The sequence below is a fragment of the Armigeres subalbatus genome, chromosome 1 (assembly GCF_024139115.2).
Source record: "Armigeres subalbatus isolate Guangzhou_Male chromosome 1, GZ_Asu_2, whole genome shotgun sequence".
Classification (NCBI taxonomy): Eukaryota; Metazoa; Arthropoda; class Insecta; order Diptera; family Culicidae; genus Armigeres; species Armigeres subalbatus.
In genome coordinates this window covers 90,941,178-90,959,355 of record NC_085139.1, presented here as the reverse complement: position 1 = coordinate 90,959,355, position 18,178 = coordinate 90,941,178, and the positions used below count along the sequence as shown (strand labels likewise).

The 18,178-nt window shown below is 36.6% G+C and overlaps 1 protein-coding gene across 5 annotated transcripts in view; it reads left to right on the top strand.

Annotated features, from left to right (window-relative positions):
- LOC134202185 (kinesin-like protein Klp98A) overlaps window positions 1-18,178 on the top strand; it is an 87,189-nt gene that overhangs the window by 44,506 nt on the left and 24,505 nt on the right. For all 5 annotated transcript variants that reach the window (XM_062677262.1, XM_062677242.1, XM_062677248.1 and 2 more), the window contains one exon: window positions 5,299-5,552. In XM_062677262.1, the coding sequence (XP_062533246.1) occupies window positions 5,299-5,552 (254 nt within the window). The remainder of the gene's footprint in view (window positions 1-5,298; window positions 5,553-18,178) is intronic.

Genomic DNA, 18,178 nt, shown 5'->3' with positions numbered 1-18,178 from the left:
ATAATCGGCCGCACGCTCATCTCGCTTCACTCAATTTTGGAACAAACTTTATTGTTTACGGCTTAAAACAAAACATGAATTTTTAGCCTTGGCATCAATTTTTTGTCATGTAGACACATAGGCAAAAGCATTTAAACATATTGCAAAACAAATTTAACCCTTATGCGGCCAACAAAAACAGATGTGAATGGTAGGTAGGGTACCCATGTATCCAGATATAGACATTTTCATATCTTTTACAATTTTCACCCTATTTGAATTATTCTGGCCATTTTGGAGAAGGGAACTTATATACTTTTTGTCCGCTGCCAAGATTTACATCTTTTGTCTTTTGTAATGCCTTAGAGTCTACACGCGTAAGCAAAAGTCTATCAACCAGTTTCAAATATACAACTTGTTCTTTGCGGTCCTTACATGATATGTTTGTTTCATAAAAAAAAGACACGACCGCTCGACGTAAACTACGTAAAACCAAATCTATATACATAAGAATTAATTTTTGTCTGTCTGCCCTTATAGATTAGGAAACGGCATGAACATTTGTATGTAGAGGTTTTTGGGAACGATAAAGATTCTTATGATGGTATTAGACCCCTCCTTTTCTGGAGGGGGGACTCCCATACAAATAAAGTACAAATTTCTGCTTTAATCGAAAATTAATCTAAAAAATAAAATCTAAATTTGCAAATTTCGAATACTTCTTTTAAATAATGTAAAAAATATATAATTAATCAACTTAGGTGAAACGAAGCTCGTCGGTTCTGGTAGTATAGTATATTAACAATATATTCCACCTCGTAAGTTTTCATATGTTGAATAATGGGCAGCACTATCTTATCCAGCCGCTGGAGCCACCCCGTTCTTACACTACGTTTTACAGTTGAATAATAGATAATACCCTAAATGTAGGCAATTATTTATGGTTGAAATGCGCTATGTAGGAACGGGAATGGTTATGATTTTTTTGATGAGCTTGGAAAGTATCGAAGTTCCAAAAGGAAAACGGTCCTGTCAGCCACATAAGGGTTAAAATACTACGGTGTTACTATCACTTTTGATATAATGCATGGTCTGCGTAAAAAATATGAAGCATTTGTATTTTAACACTTTTTTTTAAAAATAAATGCCACCGCCGGATATTTTGTTCGTATTTTTGCTAAAATCAACTCACATAGAATTGTGCGTGGTATCTCCTTAGCGTGTATTTGATATGCTCACAAACACATTCTTTCGCTCTATTCCGAAGTGTGCTGCTGTCAAAGAAAACGAACAGTCCCGATCTTATTTAGTGAAATATAGAGCAAATATTGCTTAAATTTGCTATTTATGGTGATAATCAATTGGTGATAAAGTGTAAAAAGTAGTTTACGTACTTAATTTGTCGTGTCGTACGCAATTAAAAGGAGAAACAGGCGATCCAAAAAAGTAAGTAACAGATTACTTTTCGTGCGCTGCTTTCTTTGGCAATGCAATAATGGCAAGGATTTCGTAGGTTCAAATTTGTTTCGGTGATTAACACATCAAATCTTGCTACTTTTACACAAACAACTTATTCATATGAAAGCTTAGACTTGAAATTGTGTGATTGAATCAAAATTATGTTCATAAATAGTGTATGTTTGCTGGAAAACGCAAATATTTTTGAGGGTGCCAACAACTGTCGCACCCTGCCAATGCCGTATTCTACCCTACCATTTTCCGACGGTCTTTGACACGCGTCTTGTGATCAGTGTCGGGAAAAACTTAAATTCTCAGATCTCATCCCGCGTAGACGAAAATAGCTCAATAATATCAAATGTTGATGAGATAGCAAAATGAGATATGGACATGATTGATATAAGAGATAAAAGATCAGACGACAATATCAATATTTTGCACTAAAAAAATCATAAGGATATCAAGTTATGCTATTTTTAATAAGTGATCAATATCATGTGCCATTAATTTGTTCTTATCCATAGCATATCTTGACATTTAAATGATATTTCGGTGCAAATTTTTGATATTGTTGCCTGTTCTTTTATCTCTTATATCAATCAAGTCCATATCTTGTTTTGTTATTCTGTTCATAGCTTCTGCCCGGGATCCATGACTCAAATCAAGCGTGAGTCAAACCCCACCCGACTCATGGCTCAAGGAATCGATTTTACAACCCTGCTTGCGATTTCGCAAACAACACACCAGTTTCTGAGGGTCTTCAACGCGCCTTGTGATTTCGCAAACCTCAAACCATTTTCCGATGATCTTCGAGACGCGCTTTGTGATTTTGCAAACTAAAATATATCACTCTTCACAATTTAACCACCTGAATTCAACTCACGTCATGAAATCAGCGACAGGATCCAAACAGTAAACTGGCAGGATCGCCAAAATGTGTGGCCCTGAATGGCCGGAATAAAATCATGACAGCGACCAATATTTTATCGGTTTTTGATGTCCTAGTTTTAAGTATTCTGACCTATTTAATTTTAATCTGTTATCACATATCAATAAACTTTGCTTCTGGAAGGTCCCTAGGTCCCTATGACCCAAGGGTAGCTCCGTTTCAAACCCCCACCTTTTCTCCAACCGCCCATCTGGCCTTGGCTTCACTAGACAAGTGATGAACTGATCTCTGTATCAAAATTTACAAAAATAGTGAAAAAAAGGTCTGCGGCCCGAAATTCTGTCGAATTAACGAGGCAAGCGTTGAATAGCTAGTTTTTGTTCGACGGGACCAGCGGGCGTTGCTGGACAATGTTGGGCAGTCGAAGTCGTATGCCGTTTTGAAATTGATGATTAAATGATGTGTGGGAACATTGTACCTAGTCGCTACCATTCTATCGTCCTGCCCTTTCTAGATCAGACATAAAGGCTGGTTAATCCTGTGACACGCTTTCCGAACTGTAGACCAGCTTCAACAGACCGCTTTTCACAATCGATGGGGCGAATATGTGGTGTTCCCCAAGAAAAATGTTAACCCCATCAAAACACAAGTATAGGGTTCCACATGCTGAAAGTTTAGTTTCTATCCCATCCGGGTCATACCTGAAAAGAAACAAACAATGCCGTTTCACAGGGGGCTTGAATAGCGGAGCATTATTTGACTGTTTTATTACAAATTTTAGGTGGGTCGTGTATCACACATAGTTTCCATACGGTTTTTTAAACGTCGATTGCACTACTTCGTCACTACTCACTTTCTGATGTTGTATCGACTTACAAATATTTTATTGTACTATTGCCAAGATACTCATTCGTAACAACACACCGCCTCCAGACTATCATATGACCCACAGTTCAACATTCGCCTGAGAAAACTAAATATGTTCCTTTATTGTACCTAGTGCTCGCAGTCGGTAATGACCGATTCGATATTGCTGCAACCCGTATCTCAGTTCCATATGGCACCATGTCGCATCTGATGCTATTGAATTCCGTCGTGTGTCTGAGAGTGTGGGATTTCACTTTAACGGTACATAGATACGGTAATTGCAACAACGCAGCCGCATAATGCCAACAAGCAATATTTATCTACTACAGTGTCGCGTAGCCATAGGCTCACACTTCGTGGTGACGGAAGGGAATGGACGTGTCACAATGCAATAAATATTAGAGCAGAACCCGGCACAACGGAGGAAAGGAGTCAAAAAGGTTACTGATATAAACCTTACTGAAAAATTGATTATTCCAAAAGGAAAGACCTGACTCGATGGTATAGAACCTATTTTGGGAAAAAAATCGATATGACTGTGATGACATGAAATGAGGGGGAAAATGATTTGCGTATTTTTCATACACTGCATGGCGGAAAACCTGAGGAAAATAAAAAAAAAATCTTCCTCGTTACCAGTATGAGTTGTTTTTCTCCCATTGTGCAACGGTTGCCCCGACAATAAGGCTGCTAAAAATATGTTCCTCACCCACTCTTCTGTGCATAGGACGTACTGTCTTTGGGATCTAATATGCCTCTCATTCGTCTCTAGAATTCTACGCATACCCAGAATCATAGACAGGTTCACCGTTCCATGGGAACAACATCTTCGCCTAATTTAAATTTTTTAATACATGCTAGAATACATGTACCTATATAAAATCAGATTTACAATTTTGAATAATCTTGCTATATAATTCACTCTTAATATATGATAGAAAACCCAGATCAATCCACCTAGCGTTGGTGGTGCCTTTCTCGCGCATTAAAAAAAAGAAAAACACATAAGAGAGGTCGAAATAGCACTTTATTGAGATAGATGTTACTTTTTCCATCAATTCATATGCATTTGCGGTCATTTGAATAATGCAATTTTTTTCTTTTTAAATTTTAACTGAAAATCATATCTCTTCTTTAGGGATGGAATTGTGGACTAGACTGACCAATTAGATCCCACTTAGAAAATATTTCGTGGTAAAGATTACTACGCTCTGTTTTAAAACTACCATGGAATTTCAGTAAAAAAATTATCATGGACCATTCCACAAGGGCCACAGTTGATTTTAACTACGCGCACATGGTAAAATCAAACGGGTTTGTTTTCTGCTGAAAATTGTCTTCGCATATTCTTAAATTACCCCTCGATATAGTAATTTCAACCAATTTTCAAGTGCAGATATTCGACAAAATCATGGGCTAATGAGTCGTTCAGGCTTTGCCCTTGTTGCATGTTATTTGACTCAACTTTCTCGCCGAATAACTGCAGTTAGAAAATATGCTTCTGTGGACCAGTCTGGTGCACAACGATCATAGTCGAGGAGACATGCTGCACATATTATTAATATCGTTTTATGTACAGTAAAATGCAACAAGTGAGTCACGCACGACGGAACACATTTTCATTGAAGGCAGTTTTCGAAATTGTGTCATCGGTCCTTGTGCCAAACCATGGCTTTGAGATTGCTAGTAATTGTGTTAAATATTTTCTTTTTGTATTTCATTTCTCACATAGCATTTGTTTTTTTCTCACATCGACTTGAGGCTCCGCTTGACGATGACCCAATATTTGTTTCGATTGAGTGAAGCTCTGGAGTATTTGAAGTGTGCATGTCCTTGGGCACCACCTGGACGTTTTTTGTGGTATATCACTTTATGACCTTTTTTCATGTGATGGCAAGGTGCCAAATGCGGCCAAAGCAAGGTTTAGAAGCAGTAAGTGATATTTGGTCGAATTCTAGTTGAACATAGAAAAATCGAAAGTCGTAGTTTTAGGTTCATTGTTTCTTAAAAACTTGATTTTTATTATCTAAATCAGAACATTAATTTCATCTCATTTGATCAATAACTGATTTCGTTTCCCAATTTGTTTTTTTCCATTCTTACAGAGAAAATGAACTCGGCTCCAAGCTCATCGTCCAGATGGACGGCAAGCGGACCCGGCTGCTCAAACCGAAACTCACCGGGCCGGGAGCGGTTCGCGGTGAGCTGCTGGCTGCCCGGGGCGGTGGTCCGGAACCGTTCAACGATTTTACCTTTGACCACTCGTACTGGTCGGTGGACGAAGGCGACCCGCACTTCACCCCGCAGGAAAGCGTTTTCGAGGATCTGGGCACGGAGATCGTGGACTGCGCGTTTCAAGGTAAATGGAGCCATAATTTCGTTACTATTTTATGTACATTGAATAAGTTTGGTGATATTGAAAAGGGTGGTTGAAGCGGAGATGACTTGACAAAATGAGATCATCTGCCGCGAGCGGTCTTTTGTGGTACACATGTGTCGACATATGCAATTATAGAAGGGTAAATTGAGTTTCGTGGCTTTACATCAGCGGCAATATACTCCGAGCCTCGGTGTTCATTGTGCCAACGTGAAATCATCCGCGAAATTGTGATGTTCAAGCTCGCAGTCTCAGTTTAGACATCAGTTTAGTCATCCGGTGGCTGTTCAGGGCCAATGCGGCACTTTGGATCAGCTGATTGAAGACATCAAACCATTGAACGAACACGTTTTTCGTTTTAGTGTGCGAACAACAAAGCGAACAACGTTTAAATGATACTGTTTGGGTGATTAATTAGCACCTTCATCCCGTATTCACCGCAAGCATTGGGTGATTCCGTTACAATCGTAAATGTCGATAACCTGAGTAGTTTATTTGCGAAGCCAAAGCTTTGTTAATCCTTCCGAGAGTGGTGCCGTAACTTTTTTTTTGTAAATTTTTGAAACCAATAATCAATACGATTTTCATTGAATGAAAGCTTTTCACTTATGTGGAGTGGATACTATTTTCGCCAGCATCTAATGGGGAAGCGCTGTAATCAATATAATGAAAAAAGTATGGAGTACATATTCTCGAATGTATCAGAATATGTCAAAAAAACTGGTGGTCACTAAAAAACGGGAATTTTTTTGAAAGTGTTCAAGGTGTTTTTGCTTAGGCCCTTGTCAAAAGTTAGGCTAGAGTCAAAATGACAAACCAATGTTGCAAATTATGTTTTTTGGCCATAAAAATGTATGTGCAAAATTTCAGGGAAATCAAAAAATACAAAAACGAAATCTCAAAAAAAAAAAATCATGATTTCACAAAGAATAATTCTCAATTGCCAATAAAGAAATCAAGCTATGAGCAATAGATAACTAGGGGAACGGTTCGGCACTTCATCTCATAGCTCCCATTTCCATCCCATCCAAAATAAAGCACTAAAAACGAATTTGATTTGTTTTTTATTTTTGTGATTTTTTCCAGCAGTGAGCACGCATGTTAGCAAAAAGAAGCGACAAGATTGGTGCTGTATCTCTTTGTTTTGCGATGAGATGAATATATGTTCATTGAGATGGGAAATGGAACAGTTCCCCTATAAAATTTCCACAAATAATGTTATGTACAGATTTCGAAACTTATGCATAATATGTTCAATTATTTATAATTACTATCGTTCTAACATTATGAGAAAGATGCTTTGAATTGTTTTGTTTTGAATAAAGATTGTATCATTGCTCCAAGGGAGAGGTGTGCGCCGACCCAAAATTCGGTGGCGGCAGCGTTTGTCAAAATTTTGGTCGGCGTTGGCGGCGGCGTTTTCAGCGTCACGCCGAAAGCCATTTTAGCCGCCGGTGGCGGCGTGAATCAGCGTGGCCTTTTTTTTATTACATTTCTTTAAGATTTACTTTTACTTTTTTTTTCGGAATATTTATAGACATTAAGGGAAGAATCTTTTGAATTTGATAAGCTTCTCTAAAAAAAATTAAAGTTTTCCAAAATATTCAATTATTTTCAGATTTTCCACAAGAACTATTCTTTGATGTTTCAAGAATTCCTTGGAATTGACCTTTCTTGTCAGAAATTGTATCTCGTTTTATTGTCTCAGTCGATTCTTTGACTTCTTTAAGGTCGAAGAACCCATATTTTTTGAAACCTCTTACCTTTTTTAAAATTGAAAACAAAAATCGAAATAATGCTGTTTTTTTTAGATTGGCCCGATTTTGAACGTACATCGGGTGATTTTTTCAGGCCGTTTCGCACCTGCAGCTTTTTTTCGGTTTTTGTTTTCGATTTTAAAAATAGTTATAGGCGTCAAAAAATATTGGTTCTTTGGGAAAGTTGACCTTAAATAAGCCAATGAATCGATTGAGTGAATAAAAAATTTTGACGGGAAAGGTCAATTTAGTTACCTCTTCACTTTTAAAGTCGATACTGGCCTTTAAGCCAAAAGTCCTCTAAACAAATCCTATTGTGCCGAATTGAACGCACAACCGATCAGGTCAAAAATGTTTTTTTCCGAAAACTTGGTTTGGCCAAAAGTGACATATAGCCGAAAGGGGCATTCGGCCAAACTGGTAATTTGGCCGTTAAAAATCGTTCGACCGAATAGATTATTTGACCGGAAATGCCGTTTGGTAGGAATGGAAATTTGATAGAAAGAACCATTTGGCCCGAAAATATCCTTTCTGCAAAACAACCCTTCCGGCCAAATGATCAATGCAATTTGGCAGAAATTGTTGCTTTTTAAAAAGGACATTTTTGGGCCAAATGGCTCTTTCTGCCAAATTACCATTCTTACCAAATTGCATTTTTGGTCAAATCAATGCAAAGTTATCAAAACGACCTGTTTTGTAAACAAAGATTCAAACATCGATTTGTCGAATCTGAAAGCATCAACATATAGGCGAAGGCTTAGGCTACTTGTTGATTGTGTTGGTTTCCGTGGGGGTACTCTCAGATTCGACAAATCGAAGTTTGAATCTTTGTTTACAAAAGCAAAAAAAAAGTCGTTTTGAAAATTTGGTATTGAAATGATTTATCTGGTCGAACGACTTTTTTGACCGAACGGCATTTTCAATCAAATGACCTGTTAGGGTAAAAACATTTTTCGGTCAAATTACCAGTTCAATCGAATGTTCATTTTGGATGTATGTTGCTTTTGGCCAAGCTACATTTTCGGCCAAACCATTGTCGACCTGATAACAGTTTCAGGTAAATGTTCAGTTCAGCTCGGCTAAATGGAATTGGGCTAGATGACTTTTGGCTTAAAGGCCAGTATCGACGGTCAGACGACCTGTTACGGCAAACGGCAAATTACCGGTCCGGACGTTTGTCGCTTTTGGCAAATGGAATTTCCCAAGAATTTCTTATGGACAATACAATGAATTGTAAAATTCTAAAGAAATTCCTAGAAAATTTCGAGCATTTTTCCGTTAAAAACCAAAGATTTTTGTTGTTGAAATCTACATTTTGAACAATCTTCCGCTGAAACTTTGAAGAATTTTTCGTCGTGAAAATTTCAGAGAGTATCTCGCGGATTTTCCGAAGAATTTTCTGTTTTAACGTTGTCTTAATTAAGGTACACTGGGGGAAGTGGAAAAAGGGGGTAGGGGAAACCGCCAAATGTTGAACGGCTAATTTTGTCGCCTATTGTTGAACTCCCATAAGAAATGCACGTGCATTCAACAATAGGCGAAGAAATTAGCCGTTCAACATTTGGCGATTTACCCTAAGTGTAAAATTGGAATTGTACATACTTTACAGTTTTTACCACATCATAACATTATGCAAGAATATATTTTGATGCTCACACTAATACTATGTTGAAATTTGTATAATACATGCACTAATACGGTTAACGCTTGAACTGTAATTTAAGGTTTCGCGAAAAGTTGATTTTTGCATTCATAAAATCAATTCTTATTTGCACCAATTGTCCCTTTTTCAAGTGAATTTATATCACAGGTTACTATTACAATACAATTAAACTAATCCCATTCAATTTGTAGTGGTTTGTACCATGAAAGCAAATAATTCAAAGATTTTACACTTACCCCTGGTATCAAACACTGCGGGGGAAGTGGATAATGCTCTAATTACGCAATTTTTTTTTTCTTCCCTCCAGGGTTTATTTCGATAGCTGTGAATCTCAATATGATCTTTCTTTGTTATCATTGTGATTCCAGTGGTGATTGGACTAATATAAATGAGAAAATGCCTGATTAATCCACCTATCGGTATTGATGCCTTTCACATGTTTTACACATGAAAAAAAATCTATAAACAAGTTAAGAATAACACTGATAGGTAAATATATTCTATAGTTCACATTAATTTTTATTCATAACAAGTATCGCCGTTGAATGCCATTTTTTGCGAACAAATTGGTTAAGGACAAGTGCTTAAGAATAGCTGATAATTTTGCACGTGCTTTGCACACGCACATACATACAAATACGCACATACAGACATCATCTCAATTCGTTAAACTAAGTTGATTAGTTTATAACCTTGTAAGTCCCATTTTGCCGTTAAAAAGTTCATCTTTGGGGCGAACATATAGATTTTACGTACACTTAGTGTTCGAGAAGTCAAAACCAGCCCTCCCCTAGCTATTACGAGAATTCCTTGAGGACCTATTCCGCTAAGCCAATGAAATTATTCAACAATAGATACTCAGGGCAATTATCCTTTGGATTTTAGTTATATGTAACTACTAATCACAATTGAAGGTCAAGGTAGCATGGGTTTTCCACTTACCCCATCCCACTGGGTTAAGTGGAAAAACAACTCCTTATTTTTAAATATCAAAATGGTATGAATCACCACACAGTTGGTGCAAAATTGACTGTTTTTGATAGCCCATTTTGATTGAACCCATTTAGATCATTTAAACTGGTTTTACACTAATTCAAACATGCACTGTCGATTTTTCCTTTTCCACTTCCCCCAGTGTACCTTAATTGTTATGTACATATTTCGGAACTTATGCATAATATGTTCAATTATTTATAATTATTATCGCTCGAACATTATAAGAGAGATGCTTTGAATTGTTTTGTTTTGAATTAAAGATTGTATCAAATCACTGCTCGAAGGAACATTGGTAGACTCCATGAATTTTTTATTGTCTGCCTTTTCCACATAACATCCTTTTACCTCTGGATCAAGGGGCCATCCAGAAACCACGTGGTCATATTTTTGAAGATTTTCAACCCCCCCTCCCCCCATGTGGTCTATCGTGGTCATTTGGCAGACCCTCCCCCCCCTTTGACCACGTGGTTTTTTTTTTCAAGCACAAAAATTAAAAAAAAAACCTATGTAACTAAAACATATGGTTAATCCGATCAATTTTGAAGATGGACAATTTCAACTGATTCAAAATCAAACTAAAACCCAGCATGGAAATTATAAATTTTCATTATTTCGAAGATTCTATTTTTTCTCTAATAAATAATCTAGAGCTGGCTCATCTCTCAAAATTTCTAATTCTTCATTGAAATTTTATTTTGATATTGACTCGTGGAATCCAATGATGCCATACTAAACATATTTTCTCGTTCACTCTGATGTCTTTCGAATAATTTCCCAAGGAACTTCTATTCCATATCTCGAATATGCTTCAGTCAATGGTGGACTCATAGAAGAATGAATGTATTATAGATCAATTATCATTTTGGAGTTCGGATCATTCGATTTATCCAATTAACCAAATTATGAATGATGTATGATATAATATCCCATTAGGTCCATTGGGTTGATATGGCAATTGTTATTTGTACAAGCTACTACAAAAAATTATGTTGAGCTTTTTAATGGAATGTCTTTACTTGTCATAAGACGAGTTTGTACCTTCCCATTTAATTCCACCACTTGATTGTACCTTGACAGATACGTATTTCGACCCCAACAGTAAGGTCGTCTTCAGTGTTTCGTACTTGACTCGACTTAGGTTATACAAAACTTTTAGGTTTTAAAAACGTCCTGAAAGTCGTAATGTTTGAACTACTTAATCATTCAAGTCCGTGAACCCAGTGCTTCTAAGGCCCTACAAAAAGGCATAGTCATTGTGCAGCTTGATGTTGACTCAAGATAATTTTGGGTACCTTGTCTCTTAGATCTCATGTTAATGGAAATTAGGATCATATGCTTATTTCATCGGATTGGGTACATACCGATGATGAGGACATTACAAATGTCATGATTGATCACCCGAGAAGTCGTGGGCTGAACTTGAGAGCAATCACTGGCTTAACGTTCAGGATGACCCATCTTATCTGAGTGTTCAGAATGATTCAAACATTTCAACTTCATTTGCATGCTCTTAGAATCGAAATCTTCCCAAAGTTTCGGATAACTGAGTTTTCAGGGTCAGTCAAATTTGAGCTCCCAGTGTTTTTTCTGTAAAACCAATATCTAGAGGAACAATTTTACTGAAGAAAATGGTGGTCTAGCTCTCTTTGTGATTTAATAGCCAATCTAAAACGCTGGGCATATATGACCCATCCGTCCTGAAAGGGTTGAGATTTGTTTTGGAATTCAATTTCAATCGTTATTATAACACTATTTATTACCCTAGATTGTTTTAGGAATTGGAGTGTTTTTTTCTGGAACACTGCCACTTTTTTTCATATCGCCGGACTCTTCTTAGTTCTAAGACCCTTTTATGAATTTAAAAGCATTTTATTTAGAATTTCATGTTGATTTTTTAAATGCAAACTTCTCTATGTCATAACCTTTTTCATACGCACTACTAGAATTTTGTGCATTATTGATCGAAAAATTTAAAAATGCACCTAAATGTTTCTTAATCCTAAATAATTGCCTACATGTATTGCTTGGATGAATTTTAAATTCCAAGATCTTCCTAATTTTCAAGAATAATTATTCTGGAGTTGCAAGGGAAACCCTTCAGAATAGTTAGAAGAAATTCTTCGGAGTCTCCACGGAAAAATCTTCAGTATTTCAACGATTTTTTTTTCGAAATTCTGTGGAAAAGTTCCTAAAAAAGGTTCGGTAGAAATTTTGAAGAACTAGAAGAATCCGTAGAAGGATCCTAAATGCATGAAAATTCCAATAAACATCAAATTCGAAGAACTTCCGGCATAAATTAGAAAAAAATCCAGCTTACTTTTTTACAGAATCTCTAAAGATTTTTCAAAATCCTGGGCAAATTTAATGAATCTTCAAAGGAAATTCTTCTAAATTTCCAATGGAAATTTTTCGTTTTTCAAAAAAATCTTAGAAATTTTCAGCAGTTTTTTAATTTCCAAAAGAAATTATTTGGAGTATACCAAAATATTTCCGATGGAAATTCCTAAGATTTTCCAGTAGAAAATCGAAAAAAGTTCATCTAAAACACCAATAATGAATTTCCTGAGGATATTTCGATGTTTTTACAAGTGGAAATAACGAAAAAATTGCACTTTTGTAGTACTTGTGAAGGTTGTACTTTAGAAGCAATTCCAATAGGAATTCCTTAGAAAATTAAATCAAAATTTTAAAGATTTTCTGATGTGAAAATTCCTTAAAATTTTTAAATCATTCTTGTGCTTCTTTGCATGGTAAGGATTTAAAGCAATGTTTAGCTGAACCGACAAAGAAATCAAAATGACTTTCCGAAGAAGAATGAATTTCCCATGAAATTTTGGAAGAATTTATGGTGCAAATTAAAAAACACGAACCTTGAGAATTCTAAAGATTTATTCTTTGAAAATCCAAAGTATTTTTGAAGATAATCCATAGACTCTTCCGTGGAAATTCTAAATAATGCCTCGAATAAAAAATATTTGGAAAATTTAAAAATGTGATAGAACTCACAAAGAGCGTAAAAATTTCATTTCAAAATTCCAAATTTGAAAACAAAATCAAAAACAAAAGAATCAATGGTAATATCAAAGTGTTTCATGTGGCATTGGCTATTTAATTTCTCATGAAAATTCAGAAGATTTTTTCTTGAAAAATTTAGAAGTCTTCTTCTTCTTCTATGGCTCCATATTCCAACTGGAAGTTGGTCTGCTTTTCAACTTAGTTTATTCTATTAGCATTTCCTCAGTTATAAATTGAAAGTTTTAAATGCCAGCAATTGTACGATTATATATCTTGTGTAGCAAGTACGAAGGATACATTATACCTAGGGTGTCGACAATGTTTGACATCCGAAAACATCCTAGACAGGAACGAGAATCGAACTCGTCATCTCCGGATTGGCAATCCTATGCCTTTGCTCGTAAGGCTAACTGGAGACTAAACATTTTGAAGTGCACTCCCTAAAATGCTCGAAAAACTTATTTTGGAAATGAAATAGAATTTCTGGTGAAGATTCGGAAGAACTTGTCGAAGAAATTCATTAGAATGTAAAAAAAATATGAAAATATGAACATTTTTTTCCACCAAAAATTATATGTATTTCCCACGAGAATGTTTTGAATTTTCAGACAGAATTCACAATTCACATGGAATTTTTTTCAGCATTTAAACTGGCGATATTTTGTTTTTTTTTTCATGACCAATTTGTAGCAAAATTTTCCAGAGAGAATTGTTCAAAAAACATTCTGAATGCTAGCACTTTATCAGGATTGTATGAAGTAAGGTCAAAGTTTTAACAGGAAATTTTTTTACTGGATTTTTCCTGAATATCCACAAGACATTCTTTTGAAGATTTTTCTTGAATTATTGTAAAAACATGAACAGTTTTCAAAATTGTAGCTGTAGTCCGCTGATACAAAAGTGTCGGCGGCGTGATGCCAAAAACCATCTGCGGCGGAATTTTTAGAAAATATTTTTTCATTTTTCTTTCCCAATTTTTTTTTGTGAAAATTGAGACTGAAACGCAACCTGCTTTTTCGTTTATTTTTTTTTTTATGGAAATAGGATCTAAAGCTAAGTTGGCCAAATAACTCAGATATGCATCGGCGTTGCGACCGACTCTGCGTTACCGGGTTTTCTCGATGCTTAATGCTAAATTCATTTTAACACTGAGTTGAAAAGACGCTACGTGGGCATCGGCCCTAAGATGCGCTTTGCGTTTAATGATTAAATCATTAAATTTTGATGATTTGTATTTTTTACACCGCTATTGTTATTTACCAAAAATTTTCGTGTTAAAAAAAACCACGTGGTTCGAGAGCAACACCCCCCCTCCCCCCATGTGGCTTATCGTGGTCATTTTCCAAACCCCCCCACTCCCCCCCTATATGACCACGTGGTTTCTGGACGGCCCCCAAGTCTAAGTCTAAAAAGTATATGCTTCCTTCTTCAAAGGATGAATTTTCCCGGAAAAAGGCAAGAAAGGATATGATTTATTTGTTTAATTAAGGAAATTGCTCGGTTTAAGGCAAGCGAAGCTATGAACCCTTCTTTCAAAGAATGCATTTGACCAATAAAAGGCAAAGACGATATGATTCCTGCTTTCAACTCAGGCATTTGCCCTTGTTTCAAAGGATGCATTTTTCCGGCAAATGGCAAAAAAACGATATGGTTCCTTCTTCTAATTCAGGAATTTGGTCTGTTTAAGACGAGGGAAGATATGATCCCTTCTTTCAAAGGATGGCAAAAGGTCCAGCAAAAAGTAAAAGATGATATAGTTCCCTCCTTTAGTTCAAGCATCTACTTAGCTCAATGCTAGGGAAAATAGGGATCATATGATCCCTTCTTTCTAAGAAAGCATCTTCCCAGCAAACGGCAAGAGAAGATATGGTTCCCTCACTCGAAGAATGCATTTGCCCGGCAGAAGTCAAGAGAGAATATTGGTCCTTCTTCTAATTCAGGCATTTGCTTAGTTTAAGGCAAGGGAAGATGTGATATGATCCCTTCTTTCAAACGATGCATTTGCCCGGCAGTGTGTTATAGGTGTGTTAACATTTGAAATGTTACCATTTTGATTTACTGGAAGCTTCTTCATTCTTAACTAGCTGACTCCTCGAGCTTCGTCTCGCCTAAAACTAATTAGTTAGCACAAAAATCTGTTTTGTATTCACAATTTAAGTTTTAGTATTTGCTCAGCGATTCGATTTCGTTTGGCAAAGTAAACGTCAAACCTTCACATGCCAAATTTGGTTTCATTTGCTTGTTTAGTTATCGAGTTTTGCAAAAAATACGTGTCCCATTTGTAAGGGAGCCCCCACTCCTAGAGCAGGAGCACCGGCCCCAAAAACATCCGCAAACAAATTTCCACGCCGATCGGTATAGTAGTTTGCGAGTCTATAAGGTGCAGATAAACGGAAATTCATTTTACGTATATAGATTTGCCACGTCGTACAATCCTGCTTCCAATTATTATGTATTATCCATATGGTAGAAACAACGTAGCTGAATGGTTACCGAACTTGAATCTTACTTAATTCTTTTTGGAAAAGATGTTCAATTTGCCATTTTAAGGTGTTTTTATGAGATAATTGCGGAAAAAGATTCGGCTGCCGGTGGGACTTGAACCCACACTATTCCATTAAGTACAAGGACGTAGGGTCGTGATTTTAGTCTCTCTAAGAGATGTTGATTGGGGGCCCTCCTTAGCCGTGCGGTAAGACGCGCAGCTACAAAGCAAGACCATGCTGAGGGTGGCTGGGTTCGATTCCCGGTGCCGGTCTGGGCAATTTTCGGATTGGAAATTGTCTCGACTTCCCTGGGCATAAAAGTATCATCGTGCTAGCATCATGATATACGAATGCAAAAATGGTAACCTGGCTTAGAAACCTCGCAGTTAATAACTGTGGAAGTGCTTAATGAGCACTAAGCTGCGAGGCGGCTCTGTCCCAGTGTGGGGATGCAATGCCCACAAGAAGAAGAAGAAGAAGAAGAAGAAGAAGAAGAAGAAGAAGAGATGTTGATTCATTTTCGCAAATGTGGTATCAATATGTACATTTCATGAACATGTGCTGTACATATGCGCTTAGCTGCGTATATCCAAATAATTACAATTGGTGATAATTTAGATTCCAATGCATGTTCTTGCCTTTTACGTGTTATCTTCTTCTTCTTCTACTTCAATGGCTCTACATTCCAACTGGAACTGGGCCGACTTTTCAACTTAGTATTCTAATAGCATTACCTCAGTTTTTAATTGAAACCTTTTTTCTATGCCCGCCATGAGTATGCATCTTGTGAGGCAAGTACAATGGATACACTATGCCCAGGGTGTCGAGAATGTTTCCAACCCGAAAACATCCTAGACCGGAGCGAGAATCGAACTCGCCATCTCCGGATTGGTAATGTGCTATATTATCATAAATAATATCATTTTTAGCCAATTTGGTGAAAAATAACACCTTTAATTATTGAGTTCTTCTCATTACGTGAGGCATGACATACCAACATGCATTCCTGGTTGGCTACAGCTTCGATAAAGACAAAATTATGAACACGCGAACTTTATTGAACGTTATTGAAAAGAAAACGTGGTGTCTTTGCACTAAACTATTTTGAAAAATGTAATAGGGAAACTGTTCCGTTTTCCATCTCACTGAACATATGTAAATTTATCTCATCGCAAAACAAAGAAATACAGCACCAATCTCGTCTCTTCTTTTTTCTAACAAGCGTGCTCACTGGTGAAAAAATCATAAATTTTTTTTTGATGAGTTGGAAATAGGAGCTATGGGATGAAGTGCCGAACTGTTTCCCTACATGTTCTAAGTTTGAAGTAGTCATAAACCCACACCCGAGTAATTGTGGTTGATGATACATTACTCAAGAATATGAGGACGGATAGAAGATCCATCGCACGCAGCAGTTCAATGCAACCCTCAACCTATCAAAAGCTCTTGCGGAAAAGCAAAAATGCCTTAAAACACGTATAGTTTATTATTCGTAGACTTTCGCCTTTGGCAAAAACATAACGCCATAGAGTTCTAGAACTGGTTCATTTAGAGGCATCGCAATGAAGTTTTCTCTAGGATTAGGTAATGCATAGATGATGTTGGTACGATTAACAAACAAAATAGTTAAGAATGTTCTAAATTTTCACCCGAGACTCCAATCTATCGACCCTCTGACACATAGTTAATATGCTGGAGCGAGGGCATCAATCATCATCGAAATCTTGTGGCGCAAAGTACGCAGAGAAGCGCAAGTTCTAAATCAATTTAGGAGCCGAAAACTATATAAAAGTTCATTTAATCATCATTAAGTCGAGACAAGTACGAGACAGAGACACTGAAGACGGCCTTACTGTTGAGGTCGAAATACGTATCTGTCAAGGTATAATTAAGTGGTGGAATTGATGAAGACATTCCACTAAAAAGCTCAAAATAATTTTCTTAACAAAATAAGTCACATTATTTACTGAGATAAAAGAACCAGATACATTTTTTGACGGGTGTGGTGACTGGTATCTCGTTTAATATACGCACAATATCATGTTGATATATTCTACGTAGCATCTATGAATAACCCCCTTCACGCTACACTCTCTAAGTATTAGTGCAACAGCAATTGCATGTTGTACAACGCAATTGAACAGAAGTCAGTCTTGTATACACCTGAGTGCTTGACACACGCGGATACCACAACGGGAAAGATCGATTCCCGGAGGAATCCTTGGAGGAACACTCATGCAATGGCGGGCTTAGAAAGGCTTTCAATTAATAACTGAGGAAATGCTAATAGAATGCTTGTTGGAAATCAGGCCAAGTACCAGTTGGGATGTAGAACCGAAGAAGAAAAAGAAGAAGAAAAAGAAAAGGGAGAAAAAGAAGAAGAAAAAGAAAAGGGAGAAAAAGAAGAAGAAAATGAAAAGGGAGAAAAAGAAGAAGAAAAAGAAGTAGAAAAAAAAGAAGAAAAATAAGAAGAAGAATAGGAAGAAAAAGAAGAAGAAGAAGAAGAAGAAGAAGAAAGAAGAAAGATAATTCGTAGAAGGCATCAACTTTATAAATCTCATGGATTCCAAAATATCTAGTAGGGGAAATGACGGCTTTGGCAGGTTTTGTTCTATTATTGTCAGGGCAGGGGGGTTTTCTATAACTAATTATGCTGAAATTTGGCCTAACCATTTTTTGCATATCAAAGAA